General features: G+C 42.8%; 1 protein-coding gene across 1 annotated transcript in view; it reads left to right on the top strand.

Moving 5' to 3' along the window:
• The window catches only part of LOC144682737 (microtubule-associated tumor suppressor candidate 2-like), a 563465-nt gene that overhangs the window by 188767 nt on the left and 356358 nt on the right, over positions 1–18340 (top strand). The window contains exons 2-3 of the mRNA XM_078545375.1: positions 14617–14696; positions 15051–17746. Of these exons, the coding sequence (XP_078401501.1) occupies positions 15068–17746 (2679 nt within the window). The 5' untranslated portion in view covers positions 14617–14696; positions 15051–15067. The remainder of the gene's footprint in view (positions 1–14616; positions 14697–15050; positions 17747–18340) is intronic.

Raw genomic sequence — 18340 nt, 5'->3', positions numbered from 1 at the left:
ATTCTGTTGCATTCTTTCCTGAAAGAACAAATTAAGGTCTAGAATATCATCTTGTGGGAGGTCACCTTCATTCTTGGTGCATCCTGTTCCAGCTCCTTCTAGCCTGTCCCCGAGGAGAAGTGAAGAATCTGAAATATCCTCCTGTAGTCCTTGGAGTTGAACAGAAGGCATTTGCAGTGTCACTTTAATCAGCCACGAAACTCTACCAGATAACACTTAGACACCAGCTGCTTGGGCTAGCTTGAATTCAGTCAGATGCCCATTTACATCAATGTCAGCACTTCAAGACTGTATTTTATTTTGTTGTCAAAGTCTTGAATACCTTGGATGGAGGTTCCTTTAACAGATTTCTCCTTTTGTCTTGTAAATTCAGATTTCCTGGAATGGCAGACCACTTTAAAATGGGCTAACTTGCCACAATCATGGCACTGCTCAGTTGGGGCTGGGCATTCTTCCCACCAGTGGACCTTCTTCCCGCCACAGTGAGGACATTGAAAAATAGCAGTTGGCACCTTTCCAGGGCATTTCCCTAGTTGCCGCCTTGCTATATTTTTGGTTTTACAACCCACAAATTGAACAACTTCATCGGGATGTTCTTGGGAAATTTTCCTCACACCTCTGACAAAAGCCTTATTCTGCCTCCACTGTTCGGCCATGACAATATTTTTACAAAGACTGATGTATGAGTCAAAGGGTCTGATGGCATCCTTGTAGGAGGCTGTCTCTTCGTTCACCCCCTGTATGAACAGCACATCATCTGCTATGCTCCCAACAGCAAATAACAAAATGCTAATTTGATCTTTGTTCTCTTTACTCGCAAGACTTGAGGCATTGTGGCACTGGCTAAAACGTCTTTGCCAATTTTGCCGTTGCTCTGCCTATCTGCAGGCCCTCTATATTTTGAAATGATTCTGGTAGGGGCAAAGTAGTAGCTATTTCTCACCCTGATTCGAGGCTGTCTTTTCTCGCGCTGCTTGTCTTGCCAGTCACTGGGCTGCCCTCATTATTTAGTTGTCTCTGGTACGGTTGCTTTGAGTTTTGAGTTGCGCTGTTACTGGCCTTCACTTGAGGCTTTTGCCACTGTTTTCTACTGTTCCTCTATGGGTGTAGTCACTGCTGCCACCATCTGTTATCGTGGTTTTATCTCGGGATTTGTAAGCTTCTTACTCTAGAAGAGATCTTGCTGGAGATAATGGTCTTTTGTTGAAAACACATTCTCATTTATATACTATTTACAAAGGCTAAGGAAGACCATGACATAGCTGGAGCTGCTCTCTAAGATGCTTTGCACTCACCTTCCTTCATTGAGAGACATCACTGTGACATAGCTCCATATGCACAGGTTCAGTAGCTATCATTAGAGTTAACTCTTTGCTTTACAAGCAGGAGCAGGTAGTGGAGACACAGAGGAGTTGGAACCTGCTCACACCCTTCCTGAACTACAGAGCCTTGGGATCTGGATCTCATGGACCTATATTTAAAAGAAGTGTTTTGACTGAATGTTGCACTTTCTGTAGTCATTAAAAGGATGGGTGAAGCACCTTGCAAACTGGTTGTGAATGTGATGGATTTCACCAACACCATTTACGTGGAATTACAGAGAAATTACAATGTGGAAATAGGCCATTTGGCCCTATCAGTCCATCCTGGTCTTTATCATTATTATTATTACATGAGTAGTAACCCTAATATCATTGGACTGCTCTATTCCTATATCTCTCTATTCCAATTTCCTTTAACCAATTATGTAACATTTTTAAATATTAATATGGTCTCTACTTCAATCACTATTTCCAGTAGTGCATTCTACAGCCTCGCAACTTTCTGTTAAAAAGATTGCTCCCACTTTCTACACTAAATTTTTGATATTTAATCTTTGGTCTATAATCCCCTATTCTGGATCCATCAATCACTGTAAACAATCTGTTTCTATCCACTCTGTCCCATTGCTTCATAATTTTAAAATCCTCTTTCAACTCACCCTGTAATCTCCTCTTTTCTGATTAAAATAGTGCCATTTCATTGTATTTGTATTTTTTCATAAAAGGCAGCAACCTAGAGAAACGGTGCTGTACTCTCTGTTGCCTCAACATCCTTCTTTGTGTGGAGCCCAAACTACAAACAGTACTCATAGATTCATGTACCATACAAAGATGCCATTGGGTATAGTCTGTGCTGGCCCTTTGAAAAGGTTATCCAATTAGTTCCACTCTACTGCGTTCTCCCCATAGCCCTGCAAATATTTCCTTTTCACGTATACTCCAATAATGGTCTTACTAATGTTTTAGATATATATCATACATTAGTCATACATATCTATTTAACAGAACTACAGCCTGAGATGGAGCATTTGGCAACTGCAGTGTCCACTGCTGCTGAGGCCCAAGTAATAAAGGCCCTAAGTCTTTTACAAATGTCAAGGCAATTATAATAGCCTGATCATTTACTGTCTTTTTTGCTGCCCCATGCTGTTTACTAGATGTCCTGAGACACCATCAGTACCACCTGATGACCCAGCACAAAGAACTGAGAAGATGTTGGAATTTCAAGGTATTTCCGCTCACACTCACCAGCAAGTTTCCTCACTTACTCCTATTCTGGAAGCAGATAGAAAGAGCACTAGTTTAAATTTTGCATCACTCAAAATATACACTGTGACCAAGGCAAAGCTTTGAAGCAACAAGTATATACATATAGAAATCATTAATTGGGTAATGAATTTGGTTGTACTTCATTTTAATTGTCCTAAGTGATGGGCTAGAATAAGTTAATAGCAAATTAGAAGAAGCGGCAGAGTAATCCTGCGTGGTCCACGAAGAGCATAAGATTGTGTGTAGGGCTCCCAGTGGCCAGATGCGCACCTTCATTGCTGTTCTTGGGGAATATGATATTTGAAAAAATTGCAGATCCTTCTTATTCCCATGCAGAAAGAGAAGAATGCATTTACCTTGGTGAAATGCATCGAGTCACCTGCTTGATCCATCTGTAAACCGAAGATTAATTGATACTCTTGCGGCACCTTGAAATGAGCCCCATGCGTAAAAGTTCAGGGCTGTGGTGACCTTGACAGGTAGTGATGGAGATGGCTGGAGGTCACACTCCAAAAGAAGGCACAACCCCTGTCAGTGCTTCCTTGGTGAAATGGAGCCTGCAAAGGCAGTTTTCCCTTGAGCATTCCAAGGATGGTGCACCTCTGCCTATTGACACAGTTTTATGGGCAAAGGCTGATGCATGGTCGCTGTGCTGGGCTGCAGTTAAGATGTGGTTGCTGTTCAGGTACGTTGCTATGGTGACATGGAACAGATTAGTGCAGTTGGACTGATTTATACTGAGCATGTGAAGTTTGAATGGTTTCCGTTGTGTGAGGTAATTAATCATTGACGCTTCGCCAGTTGATTTATTGTGTGCTTTGATGTTGAGAAATTAGTGCCATTTTGAAAAAAAAGTTATTGCTTTATAGTCTCCATTTGTGATAACATTCGTAATGCAAGTAAAGTTTGCCACTGCAGTGAAATGCAGGATATTTAATTTTGTGTTTTTGATGGATTGAATCAAAATCCACAAAACATTGAGGTGATTTTGATAATCATCTACATTGATTTCTACTTTTTCTGTCTTGTTCATTCCATAATTCCTCGCAGACTCCAGGGATATCAATGGACAAGAATAAAAAAAGCTCATAGGTTTAGTGTTTATTACAAATATGCTATAAATATTAATTAAATATCTTTCTAGGGCTAATTCCCTGATTTGGTGCTCCTAGTGAGGAGTGGCGACCACAGAGGTTATCTGTCAGGAGTGATTTTGGTTTTGGATTACGGTGCAGGTTGAACAGTTTTCCACCTGTTCTGTAAATTATCTCCAAGCCTGTGGGTAATTTGCTGGAGGTGAGGTATGGCATTGCAACAAGGGAAATGGAGAAGAGGGTTGGTGTGATGACACAACATTGTTTGAACCCAGTCTTCACTGAGATGGCTCGCATGTCATCGTGGAGTAGGCGGAGGATGGCAACAGGCAACAAATTTCTGAGAACAGCCAAATTTGAGGAGGATACTCCATAAGACTTTTAAAAAATATTCATTCATGGGACATGGGCTTCGCTGGCTGGGCCAGCGTTTATTGCCCATCCCTAGCTGCCCTTGAGAAGGTGCTGGTGAGCTGCCTTCTTGAACCGCTCCAGTCCATGTGGTGTAGGTACACCCACAGTGCTGTTAGGAAGGGAGTTCCAGGATTTTGACCCAGCAACAGTGAAAGAACGGCGACATATTTCCAAGTCAGGATGGTGAGTGACTTAGAGGGGAATTTCCAGGTTGTGGTGTTCCCATCTATCTGCTACCCTAGTCCTTCTAGATGGTAGTGGTTGTGGATTTGGAAGGTGCTGTCTAAGGAGCCTTGGTGAATTCCTGCAGTGCATCTTGTAGATGGTACACACTGCTGCTACTGTGCATTGGTGGTAGAGGGAGTGAATATTTGTCAATGTGGTGCCAATCACGTGGACTGCTTTGTCCTGGATGAGGTCAAGCTTCTTGAGTGTTGTGGGAGCTGCACTCATCCAGGCAAATGGGGAGTATTCCATTACACTCCTGACTTGTGCTTTGTAGATGGTGGACAGGCTTTGAGGAGTCAGGAGGTGAGTTACTCGTTGCAGAATTCCTAGCCTCTGATCTGCTCTTGTAGCCACAGTATTTATATAGCTAGCTCAGTTCAGTTTCTGGTTAATGGTAACCCCCAGGATGATGATAGTGGGGGATTCAGTGATGGTAATGCCATTGAACGTCAATGGACGATGGTTAGATTATCTCTTTTTGGAGATGGTCATTACCTGGCGCTTGTGTAGCGCGAATGTTACTTGCCACTTGTCAGCCCAAGTCTGGATATTGTCCAGGTCTTGCTGCATTTGAACATGGACTGCTTCAGTATCTGAGGACTTGTGAATGGTGCTGAACATTGTGCAATCATCAGCGAACATCCCCACTTCTGACCCTATGATGGAAGGAAAGTTATTGGTGAAACAGCTGAAGATGGTTGGGCTGAGGACACTACCCTGAGGAGCTTCTGCAGTGATGTCCTGGAGCTAAAATGACTGACCTCCAACAACCACAACCATCTTCCTTTATGCTAGGAATGACTCCAACCAGTGGAGAGTTTTCCCCCTGCTTTTCCATTGACTCCAGTTTGGAGTGGAGTGAATCGAATTGGCTGAAGACTGATGCTGGGGACCTCTGGAGGAGGCCGAGATGGATCATCCACTTGGCACCTCTGGCTGAAGATTGTAGCAAATGCTTCAGCCTTATCTTTTGCACTGATGTGCTGAGCTCCCCTGTCATTGAGGATGGGGATATTTGTGGAACCTCCTCCTCCAATGAGTTGTTTAATTGTCCACCACCATTCCTGACTGGATGTGGCAGTATTGCAGAGCTTAGATCTGATTTGTTGATTGTGGGATCACTTAGCTCTGTCTATCACTTGCTGCTTATGCTGTTTGGCACGCAAGTAGTCCTGTGTTATGGCTTTACCAGGCTGACATCTCTTTTTTTTAGGTTTGCCTGGTGCTGTTCCTGGCATGCCCTCCTGCACTCTTCATTGAGCCAGGGTTGATCTCCTGGCTTGATGGTAACGGCAGAGTGGGGGATATGCTGGGCCATGAGGTTACAGGTTGTGTTTGAGTATAATTCTGCTGCTGATGATGGCCCACAGCGTCTCATGGATGCCCAGTCTTGAGATGCTAGATCTGTTTGAAATCTATCCCATTTAGCACGGTGGTAGTGCCACACAACACAATGGAGTGATCCTCAATGTGAGGGCGGGACTTCATCTCCACAATGACTGTGTGGTGGTCACTCCTACCGATACTGTTATGGACAGATGCATCTGCGGCAGGCAGGTTGGTGAGGATGAAGTCAAGTATGTTTTTCCCTCTTGTTGGTTCCCTCACCACCTGCCGCAGACCCTGAAGACTTCACAGTTGACAGAATCCAAGGCTTTCATGGGATCAAAAAGGAGCAGCTGCCCTATTTGGAACTCTGTCGTGGCAGGAGACTCCCAGGAGGATAACGGAAATGCTTTAGGGATGTCTTTAAAGCATCCCTGTAGATGCCAAATATCCCAGACGAATTATGGGACTCCCTGCCTTGTGACCGACTAAAATGGAGAAGGTTCATTCAAGAAGGCTCCAAACACACTGAGAGACTTCATCAGGATTACGCAGAGGCAAAGTTGAGGCATCAGAGAGAGCACACAAACATCCCAACAACTCATCTACCCGACCCTCCAAGCATTACCTACCCTGCATGTGGCGGAGTCTGCAGATTGTGCATTGGACTAATCAGCCATCTCAGAACCCATCGAAGCTGAGTGGAAGCAAGTCATCCTCGATCCCAAGGGACTGCCTAAGAAGGGAGGAGCAACTGTCAGGAAGTCATAGATTTTGAGTTCTTGATTTTTCTCTGCTAATTTGAATGAATAAAAATTAATGGGATTCAGACCTGTGATTTGGTCCTTATTGAGAGTGTCCAATTAAGAAATCAGCACTCATATGTGAACTATTAAAAAATAACAGATGGACCAAAGTTGCAATATATATATTTTGAAAGGTGAATGGGTAATTGCCAATTGAAAAGACAAATACCATGGCCAGGATTTTATGGCTACACCCGCCCAGCGGGATATTACAGTCCCACCGAACTGAATGGAGATTTAAATGGCTTGCCACATTCGCAGGGGGGGAGACACGCCGCAGTGGGGCCATAAAATCCTGGCCCATGTCTGGTGAGTACCCTGATGTTTACTGCTCTATCCCATGAGGACTGGTAAGACGCTTCATTTACTGGCTAAGAAACATCAGCAAGTAATTTAAACATTTAAACAGTCCATCCTGATAGTATCATTGGAGGAGTTTCTGAGGCATCCATAAGAACTATTTTAGCCTACATAGAACCGAGCTGAGTCACCCTAATGGCATTTTATATTGCAAAAGTGCTTTTACTGATCCTCCAAAAACACAGGAACTGAAGTAGTCCATTCAACCCCTCGAGCCTGCTCTGCCATTCAGTTACATCTTAGCTGACCTGCACCTCAATTCCATCTATCCATGTTCCATGATATGCTTAGCTAATGGAACTGTATCCATTTCAGTCTTAAGAGCTTCAATTATTCCGGCATTCACAGCCTTTTGGGTGAGAGAGTTCCAGATTTCTCCCACCCTTTTTTGTGAAAAATGCTTCCTAATTTTGCTCTTGAATGACCCAAATCTAATTTTAAGATTATGTCCACTTGTTCTTATTATCTACATTTTAAATATCCTGATAGGATCAGCCCTCAATCTTCTAAGTTCAAGCCAAGCATATGCAACTTGGCCTCATAATTTAACCACAGTTTAAGAGATTTCCAGGCAGCCACTTTGGATGCCTGGTGGTAGACCCCTTTTAAATGGGGAGTGGCATACTGGTATTGTTACTGGACTGGTATTCCAGAGACCCAGGGTAATGCTCTGGGGACCTGGGTTCATAATCCCACCATGGCAGATGGTGAAATTTGAATTCAATAAAAATCTTGATTAAAAAAACCCATTGTTGTAAAAACCCACCTGGCCTGGCCTACATGTGACTCCAGACCCACAACACTGCCCTCTGAACAAGAGCAATTCCAGTCCTACTCCAGCCCCCTCCCACAACTCTTTCTCTGGTACATCGATGATTACTTCGGTGCTGCTTCATGCTCTCGTCGGGACCTGGAAAGATTTATTAATTTTGCTTCCAATCTCCATCCCTCCATCATTTTCACATGGTCCATCTCTGACACTTCCCTTCCCTTCCTTGACTTCTCTGTCTCAATTTCCGGTGATAGACTGTCCACCAATATCCATTACAAGCCTACCGACTCCCACAGCTACCTCGACTACAGCCCCTCACACCCCGCTTCCTGTAAGGACTCCATCCCATTCTCTCAGTTCCTTTGCCTCCGTCGCATCTGTTCTGATGATGCTACCTTCAAAAACAGTTACTCTGACATGTCCTCCTTCTTCCTTAACCGAGGTTTTCCACCCACAGTCGTTGACAGGGCCCTCAGCCGTGTCCGGCCCATCTCCCACGCATCCGCCCTCACGCCTTCTCCTCCCTCCCAGAAACATGATAGGGTCCCCCTTGTCCTCACTTATCACCCCACCAGCCTCCACATTCAAAGGATCATCCTCCGCCATTTCCGCCAACTCCAGCATGATGCCACCACCAAACACCCCCTTCAACCTTCACCCACCCTGGCGGCATTCCGTAGGGATCATTCCCTCCGTGACACCCTGGTCCACTCCTCCATCACCCCCTACTCCTCAACCCCCACCTATGGCACCTCCCCATGCCCACGCAGAAGATGCAACACCTGCCCCTTCACTTCCTCTCTCCTCACCGTCCAAGGGCCCAAACACTCCTTTCAAGTGAAGCAGCATTTCACTTGCATTTCCCCTAACTTAGTCTACTGCATTCGTTGCTCCCAATGCGGTCTCCTCTACATTGGAGAGACCAAAAGTAAACTGGGCGACCGCTTTGCAGAACACCTGCGGTCTGTCTGCAAGAAAGACCCAAACCTCCCTGTCGCTTGCCATTTTAACACTCCACCCTGCTCTCTTGCCCACATGTCTGTCCTTGGCTTGCTGCATTATTCCAGTGAAGCCCAATGCAAACTGGAGGAACAGCACCTCATCTTCCGACCAGGCACTTTACAGCCTTCCGGACTGAATATTGAATTCAACAACTTTAGATCTTGAACTCCCTTGTCCATCCCCACCCCCTTTCCGTTTCTTCCACCTCCCTTTTGTTTTTTCCAATAATTGATATAGATTTTTCTTTTCCCACCTATTTCCATTATTTTTAAATCTATACCTGTAATGCCCTGTCAGTCTTTCCACCCCACCCCCACTAGAGCTGTACCTTGAGTGTCCTGCCATCCATTCTTAATTAGCACATTCTCTTAGATAATCTCACCACCTTTAACACGTCTTTGTTCCTTTGTCTGTGACATCTTTTGATTATCTGCTCCTATCACCGCTTGCTTGTCCCTACTACCCCCCCCCCACCCCCACCAACTTCTCTCCCCCCACCTTAAAGCTTATATTTCACCCCTCTCCTAACTTTATTCAGTTCTGCTGAAGGGTCATGAGGACTCGAAACGTCAACTCTTTTCTTCTCCGCCGATGTTGCCAGACCTGCTGAGTTTTTCCAGGTAATTCTGTTTTTGTTTTGGATTTCCAGCATCCGCAGTAGTTTTTTGTTTTTATAGCAATAAATGCTGGTCTAGCCAGTGATGCCCATGTCCCATAAATAAAAAAAAATGGCACTGGCTACTTGTTTTGAGACCAATACCAGTTGAAATCATACCCCAAGTTTCTCGACACAGAACTTCCCGGATGGATAGGTGAATAGCCAGCTTTGGACAAATGCTTTACCTTTATGGGTGAACTTGGAGCTTAGACTACCCTTGGCCAAAGCAAAATGACTACCAAAGTCATCCAACATTGCCTCTGTTTGTTGTCTCTGGTGGTATTTTGACTCCACTTGCTCCACCTGGAGTCAGTGCTTCAAATCCGAACAAAGTATTTATTATATCAATTGGCATTTTGATGTTGAAATTATTAAATCATCTCAGGCCATATTCTAATGGGTATCATCAGGGCTGCTTGGTTAAACAGCAATATTAAAAAAAAAGCAAACAATCAATAGAGAAAAAGTCAACCAGATGTTAATCTTTTTAACAGTTTGATCTTTAAAATAAACACCGCAGCTGCAGTTGATTTCAAACTTGAATTTTCAAGGCCAATTGATTACTGCTTCTTGCTCTGCTATGAATGCAAAACGTATGACAGTAAGCATAGTGTATTCCTGGGTGTAGCATATAATTTGTGCCCACTCAGTAGTTTGCACAAATTCTTCAGTGCGTCTTTTTCTTTGAAATAGCAAGCGCTAAATTTGTGCTGAAAAGAAATGTTTGATTTTTTAAAATATCTGGCAGATGGCCAAGGTTGGGGAAGAAAGAGGCCAGAATAATGAGCAGTGAAAGAACCTCCAATCTGCAAAGGCAGTAGCCGATGAGTGAAAAGCAAACAAGAGATAGAAAAAGAAGTAAATTTTTCTGCTGTGCTGTCTGGTCATGGAATTGTAATTAAATATTTATGGGCTTGTCTTACATAAAAAATTGCACTCCATTGACAGTAGCTGACAATTCCCTTCTGCTCCCCCACCCCCTGACACATACGCACATGCACACACCCACCATGCACACAGGCACCCTTTTTATTACTTTGAAACAGCCTCCCAAGAGGTTGCTCAGCATTCAGTCAGAAGCCACCACAATAGGAAGAGGACAGAGCTGACCTGTTTTTTTTCCCCGCTGAATTGTTTTCTGCCACTGAAATCACAGTGGATTTATTCTTAGAGCAAGGAAGTGACGTAAATTTGAAACAAATATGTATTCGCTCTATTGAGGAAGAAAGCTTTCCTTTTTGCAAAGAAAAAGATTCAAATCCGATCAGAAGCTTTCTTGCTTGTATCTGTTTTGAGCTGCATTCTTTCCTTGAATTGATTTTGAACTTTTGGAGCAAGCAGTAAAAATACATATGCAGTCTAAGTGTACCTTGTGATTTAGTAATCACCGTATGTGCAATGTGTCTTTTGCATTTACATTGTAGGTAGGCGGGTCTGCGTAAAACACAAAGGAAAATAAATATATCCACTGTGAAATGTGATTATTCTTATAAACATTTATTTTTGAAAATGTTTAGAATGTTTTATCCAAGATGAAGGATAAATTAATTTTACTGTATTTTGTTGAAGGGAAATTCATAATTTTTGTGTTTAAACTGGAAAATAAAGCATTTTGCCATAGTCTGTTCTTCAGGCAAAAATAAATTGATAATTTCCCCTGATGCCTGAGACAATTAGAATGCCTTGATCCTATTCCAAATGTATCATTATAATATGATGGGTACATTAAGAGAAAATTAAAAAGTGCATTTTCTATTCAGTTCAGTTTCAGACAAAGATCATTTCTAATCCATTTTTTGTGCTCATTTAATCCGATTTTTTGGTCATATTCAAAGGGAGGGACATGCCTTGCTTAGGTGGCTAGGAGGAAGGGCTGCAAAAGAGTGTGCAACTAGACTTTTGCAAGTAATGTTTTGGTCCCAGAGCATTATGTGGCCTCAAATGGTAATTACAGAGGATATTTTAAGACCTGGGACCAGATTTTCAGAGAGTCGTGTGGACCACACGCCTTAGCCAAAATAGCGCTGGGACCCTGGATCCAGTAGCCCCTCCCCCATTTCCAACAGATCCTATTTTCACTAGTAGGGTTGGGAGCGGGATGTGATTTATACATGGAGGAAACCCTCAGTGCTGAGTTCAAACAAAACCCATTTTTGAAGGAGCAAAGCCTGTTTCCTGCAGTGTGTTACTTACGATTTTTAAGAGTAGATCTGATTTGTGTAAAAGGTGTATAAGGTCTATGCAACTGTCAAGCCATCAGGTTAATTAAATCCAGTGTTCTTTAAATTAGAAAAAGAAACAGCCTGTTGTGTCTCTGAGTTGAAAAAAAATTGGTGCTTGCAATTTCAATATTTGTTTGCTGACATAAGCCTGAGGGCTATCATTATGGTATTATTGCTATTTGACTGCTTCCACAACCTATCATTATCGCAGTGTGGGGGCCTATAAGTTCACTGTTTGATTGACAGCTCAAGAGTTTATAAGTTGTTTTGAGGTGGGGCTAGGAATACAATTTTTTTATACAGGATTAAGTACTTGAAAGGATTTAAATGTATTGAATGCCCTTTTATCAATGAGTGTGCTTTTTATATAGTGAAGTCTGTAATAGATACTTAGAACTTTATTTTACTTAATCTCAGCATTGCTCTGAGGTCTCCCCATGGTGGAGTGAGTTGGCATGGAGGACAAAAGGGCAAAGGTGGTGGGTGGGGGCATAGATTGGCATGAGTTGGCAGTAGGTTGGCTTAGGGGCTATAAAGGGCCTTGGGGGGGTGGGCAGAGGGGCATAGGTTGGAATGGTGGTTGTGAGGGGACATGGATTTGGCTAGAGGGATATAGATTGGCATGGAGGTTATGAGGGCCTTGGGGAGATTGGTGGGGGTATGATTTGTCAAGGGTGGGGCATGGGGAGGAGGTGAGGCATGTGAGGGGTGAGGGCTAGAGAGCCTAACTACTTTTATTACAGCTGTGACGATGTCCCAGAGCACTGAGGCGGGCCTTTTAACCAGCCTGCCATGGCACTCGGCAGCCCCTGTTACTGCCTCTGAACTATTTTCAGGGGCAGCGGGCCAGACATCAGCACACACCCGGTGCCCCTCATTGGAACAAAACTGGAACATTCGGGGCTTTTTCTCCCGAGGAGGGTCTGCCAAGCCAGGAAATTTCCCAACTCTGTGCACCCGTCTTGAGAGCGAAAATCCAAGCCCAGGTTTCTGTTCCCACATTTCCTTTGAAGAGTGACAGTTACAGAGAGGACACTGGCTGAAACCACAGGCACAAAGTCCATGCGCTTTTTGTCCACTTGGCAGTCACTATGTTTAAAATCGATGTTGGATAGAATGGGCATGAACATAAGAATTAGGAGCAGGAGCAGACCATTTGGCCCCTCGAGCCATTCAGCATGATCCTGGCTGATCTTGTACCCCAGCTCCAACCCCTCTTTTGCTCCCCAAAATCTTTGATTCCCTGAGAGATCAAATAACTGTCTATCTCACTCTTGAATATATTCAACAACGGAGAATCCACAGTCCTCTTGGGTAGAGAATTCCGAAGAGTCACAACCCTTTGAGTGAAGAAATTTCCCCTCATCTCAGTCCTAAATGTTTGGCACCTTATCCTGAAACTGTGCCCCCTTGTTCTAAATTCCTCACCCAGGGGAAATAACCTCTCAGTGTTCACCCTGTCAGGCCCCTTCAGAATCTTGTATGTTTCAATGATTTTGTGCCTCATTCTTCTAAACCCCAAAGGCTATGGACCCAATTTACTCAGTCTCTCATGATAGAACAACCCTCTCATATCAGAACCAATTTAGTGAACCAGGTCAGGAGAGGTAAGTCTAGTGGATTAACTTTAATAAAGCACAGCATCAGGAGTAGCTCTATGACAGTAGTATTAGCTGTAAATAGTAAAAACATACATTTAAAAAACCACTCACTTGTGGATCCTGGCCTCTGAAACCGCCTAGATAAGTAGAGTAGTGCCTTTTCAGGCCATGTCAAGGGGCCAGATATGCAGCAGGAACTAACTTCTGCCTGCTGATGACAGGTATGGATCATTTAAATATTTGGGGAGGGCATTCTGTTCCTGTAGAGGTGTAACAAGAGCCTACATCCCTGCATTGCTACTGGAAACCTGGAATGGCATCATGCCACTTTAAAAGTGAAGCATGAGGCACAGATTGGGCCAGAAAGACAGTTTGACATTTTTTGTCATTTTTCCATATGCTGTTGTAGGCTCTGCTTCTGGAAAAATGGGAACATTTGTAATAGTATTTGATTTCTCAGACTTCTGGGACTGGATCATTAGACCCAGAACAGATATAGGCACCAATGGACCTATCTGATGCTTTTCCCAAAAATTTGCGGTAACCCTGGTTAGTTGTCAGAATTGCCCAAAATGCTGCCATAATAGAGGAGCGGTGAGCAGAAGAGGTGCCTATTCCCTCACTCCTCCCATTGAAATATTTTGTAGTGTGCCAATTGGGCAGAAACTCACATGTTCTACACTCTGCCCCAAAATTGCAACACCCAACACAACTCCATCAAGATTCCACAGCACCTTGGGCCAAAGTTTTCCATCCCACTGAAAGGATTAGGGCAGGCAGTTTGAAATAAGAATTAGAAATAAATTCTAACAGGATATAGAAATTTTCTTTTTTTCACCGCTGGCAGAACTTTTACTCTAGTCAAAATGTTCAGCAGACTTTTATCCTCCAGTATTATACTCCAAATTATGGTCATTTTCTGCCCTTCAACTGGGAGAATGCAACTAAGATTTTCAATTGTTGAATAAATATATTGTTAGTTTGATCTGAAGCAGTGACATTTTCAGGGTTACAGTGCAAAAGCTCAAGAATTGTAGCTGCATTTAATTATTTATCTATTGTGGCACGTACTGTATATTTTTGTCAGCACAGCTGCTCTTTGACATTCCAAAGCTCTTTTTACTGCGTTCAGAAATGTACTGCGTTGAAATGGCAACTCAGGGAAGCAACCTAATGCCCAACAAAAATGACTTTAAAGGTAACTGATAGAATTGAATTCAAATACTGTAAGTAAATGACAATATCATTTTATTAATATTTTGCCAAAAATGAAGAATGTCTGATCTTGCCGTAATCAGAGGTGAGTCAATGATCCATAAATAGCCAAGGAATGGTTTCTGTTACTGTACTAGGGTTTACATTAGAGACTTGCTTTCCTGGTTGTTGGCCTTTTAGGCTGGGTGTTAGAGCATGAAATTAATCTGGCTCCACAGGGTGCATCAGATATTTTGTTGCAAACTGTTGGTTAAATATAGTTTGTGCCCTTCGCTAAAGCCCTGAGTGGAGAGACTGACGGTCTTTTTCTGTATATGATTTGTACAGGTTCAACAGAGCAACTGGTCACTATTTAAAAGAATCTGAGAAGACCAGTCAACTGCAGCGAGGAATAAGGAACTGCAGGGGTAAGGATAAAGAAGCTGGTTTGTTGTGGAGTACAAGATTAACATTTAAGGGGTGAGAAAATGAATAAATAAATGTGAAAGAAAAGAATGATACATGAGTGAAAAATTCTACAGTGATAAACAGTAAAACACACTTGTAAAGCTCTAAATTGGCTGAGGAAAGAATATTTTATCAGTACATTCTGTCTCGCAAGAGGGTTTACTAACAAGTCATCAAAGATATAACAACATTGTCAAAGTGAAGATTATGTTTCTTTCCATTTTAAAGAAAACAAAGACACATTTAACATTTATTCGTCACTAACAATTATTACTTGATCTTTTATTGAACTAATCAAAATATAAATCTGAAAGGGAAAGGAAGACAGAAAATGACTTCTTCAATTCAGAACAGTACATTCTGCACAGACAAAGAGGGCAACAAAAAGGAAGTAAAGAATAACAATGAACAACGAGTAGGAACAGATGGAGACACCAATGCAAATGAAATAACATCCCAGACTTACATAACAGAAGAAAAAGAAAAGAAACATAACCTAACAGCTGGTATTCTGAATGAGCATCTACACTTACCACAGAACGTAATGCTGCCAAATGAAGCTCTGGATGACCCTGTGAAGCAAGATGGGGAGTCTCGATCAGCTGAGGTCGGAAATCAGTCACACAGAAGCAGAAATCTGGAGTTTTCAGTGCTCCATAAAATTGATAAAATTAAAACTGTAGAACTGGAAAATATTGAATATACCCAGCACCATGAAAAAGCTTGCAGTTTGCAATGTCCTGACAAGCAAAATCGGAAATTTGGCACAGGTAAAATTGTTAATGTTCCTCAAATTCAAAAGGAATGGTATTCCCTTAAGAGGCATACTTATGTTGCTGAAGCTGCTAAGGAGCATCAATGGCCAAAAATAGATGCGACAGATGAAAATGAAAAAATGCATTTCATACAATTATCGTGCAAGGACTCTTCATCTTCCAATTCATTGGAGAAAGTTAATAAAAAGGATATGTCCATAGAGCTTGGTGAATCCAGAGAAGATGGTATTGGGTGTTTACCAGATAATGTCTCAATGACTGACTGTTGTACTGGACCATTGAATTTTCAGGAATTCTGCATGGATGCCACTGGTAGCGCTCATAATTCACAGAGGGCATCAGAAGATCTGTTCAAAGCCATCTCCCCATCTGACTGCACCTCAGTTGAAACGATCGTATTTCATTCTAACTCATCTACCGCAGAAAACAAGAAATCAGCCCCAGAACTGCAAACGAAGGTAGAAAGGCCACTTGACCTTGTCAATGTAAGCACCTCACATTGTGAAAATGTAGTATCTACCCTAGGTCCAGGTGGTGAACTACTGGTTGCCATTAATAAACCAGAAGCCCAGGTAAACCTGGATGCATTACTCGATCAATGTGGGGTAATTGATGCGCATAATCGGCCCTCTACAAATGACCAGCAGGAGACTGGTGAATTTTTGTCTGAGGTAACAAGAGTTCAGAGCAGAAGAAATACTTTTGAAGTAAAGGAGGAAATAGAGCCTTGTGATATTAGCCAACAATCACCCACCAGGCTTCCTGAAGACATAGCTAAAACAGTACAGCATCTGCCAGATAGCACAAAAGAACAACATCTTAAAAATCTCAATGTTGAAGAAGACCAATTCTTAGACCGCCAAGTGGAAAATTATGCTGGCGATAGTCCAGTATCTGAAAACAATTCTTCAGTATTAATGAGGCAGTGTTGTAAAAATAAAACCTTCAGTCTGATACATACTGAATTTGGTACTCAACATTCTATAGAAACAGCTGAACTTCTTGGAAGCTCTTTTTCAAATGCTACTAATAATGTGGCCAATGTGAAATCTACTATTTCTAGAGTTCCAAACACTACCCAGGAGGCAGTTAACTACACTGAAAATGATAAAGTGCCATGTACAAGAGCTGATGAACTTTCTAAGCAGGAATGTGATGGCCTTCATGATGTCTTTGAAATCAATGGGGGCAGAAAAGGAGACGCAAGGCAATCTATAGTGAGTGACAGTAGTTCATTAGAACATGAAGCAGTTCAAGTGAAAAGCATTTCTAAAACGGCAGAGAAGGAAGGTGCTGAAGCGCTTAGCATCCCACACTCAGAACTTTTGAAGCAACATCTTTCTAAGCAAGATGCAAGTACAGGCAAGGATGTATTGCAAGGACCAAGAGTTAGTCTTGGTCAGTACGTTGATGAAAGTCCTGTCGAAAAGGAAGCAAGTGAAATAAACAGTAATGTGATGATAATTGGAGAAAAACAACTCACAGGGGTTTCTGAAGAGCTTCAGCACTCTGAGAACCTGGTGGTCTCACAGACTGTAAATCCTGCATTTAGTACTTGTACAGAGGTTGACATGAAGGTTACCAATCAGTCCTCAGATTCTGCTTTTAAGGAAACCTCGCTGCTTCGTGCTGGAATACTGTCAGAATCTTTGCTACTACCTCCATTAGGGGATATGCAGACATCAAACTCATTCTTTAAAGCTTCTGATAAAGCTGTTTGTAACAGTGGAATCCCAAAACCAATCCTGCAACATCCCAGGACTGTTCTAACAGACAAAGGAGAAACAGAAACAAATTACCAGTCCAAGCCTGAAGGAAAGGCTGAAGCTAAACTCATTCCTAAACCGAAGTATGTAAGACCTAAGATTATAACATACATTCGAAAACCACTTCAGGTAAAGCCACTCGATGCTATACATGATGCCTTAGGATTATCTCCAAAACTTTCAACATGGACCGAGTCCATTTCTAAACCCTGCATTTCAAAAGAGTACAAGAGTGCTACATGTGAAAATAAACCCCTCTCTGTGCTCAGTGTTCCTGGTTCCATTCATGACAGATACAGACCAGAGTTGTCAAGAACTAAGATATATACGACTGGACTGATGGTATCTGGAATCAAACCTCCTGCTCAGCAGACTTTTCCTAGGATGATGGGAAAACCATTCCCTCCTTCCAGTGATGTCACTTCAAAGAAAGCTACTGAAATGTTTACGCAGGAGAGCATTCCTAAGGTAAGGACAGTCTTTAATATTTTAGATCATGTGTATTTGTGTTCTCATAAAGTCAAGTTTGAGTTGGTTAGGACACTATGGGCGGAATCATCCCAGATTCGCACTAAATGCAGTAGCGGATGAATAAAACGATGTTTTACCCGCCGGCCGCAATGGCGGTTTTTGCGCCGTATCGTCCCAAACTCGCCATATTATTTATGCACTCCCAGGAAACACGCCGTTTCGATGATCAGGGTAAGTCACTCTTTTCATTATACCAGGCACTATATTTAAAGTCCAGCTGCAAGCACACACCTCAGTGCTTCCAGACCACTACTGCTGCATGGAAGACAAGATGGCCCCGAAAGGCAAAAAGACTGCAGCCTCCCGCTTCAGTGACATGTCTCTGGAACACCTTTTGGATGCGGTGGAGTCCTGCCGGGATATCTACACCCCCATTCTGGCCGCAGGATGGGCAGCGACGTCACAACCAGGCTTGGGAGGTGGTGGCAGCAGTGGTCAGCGCCAACGCGCCCTTCAGAAGAGGACAGCCACCCAGTGCCGCAAGAGGATGAATGATCTCCTTTGTCCCGGCAGGGTAAGCCACTCTTTTCA

This window comes from Cetorhinus maximus, chromosome 7 (genome assembly GCF_964194155.1).
Source record: "Cetorhinus maximus chromosome 7, sCetMax3.hap1.1, whole genome shotgun sequence".
Taxonomy (NCBI): Eukaryota; Metazoa; Chordata; class Chondrichthyes; order Lamniformes; family Cetorhinidae; genus Cetorhinus; species Cetorhinus maximus.
This window is presented reverse-complemented; position numbering and strand designations above follow the sequence as displayed.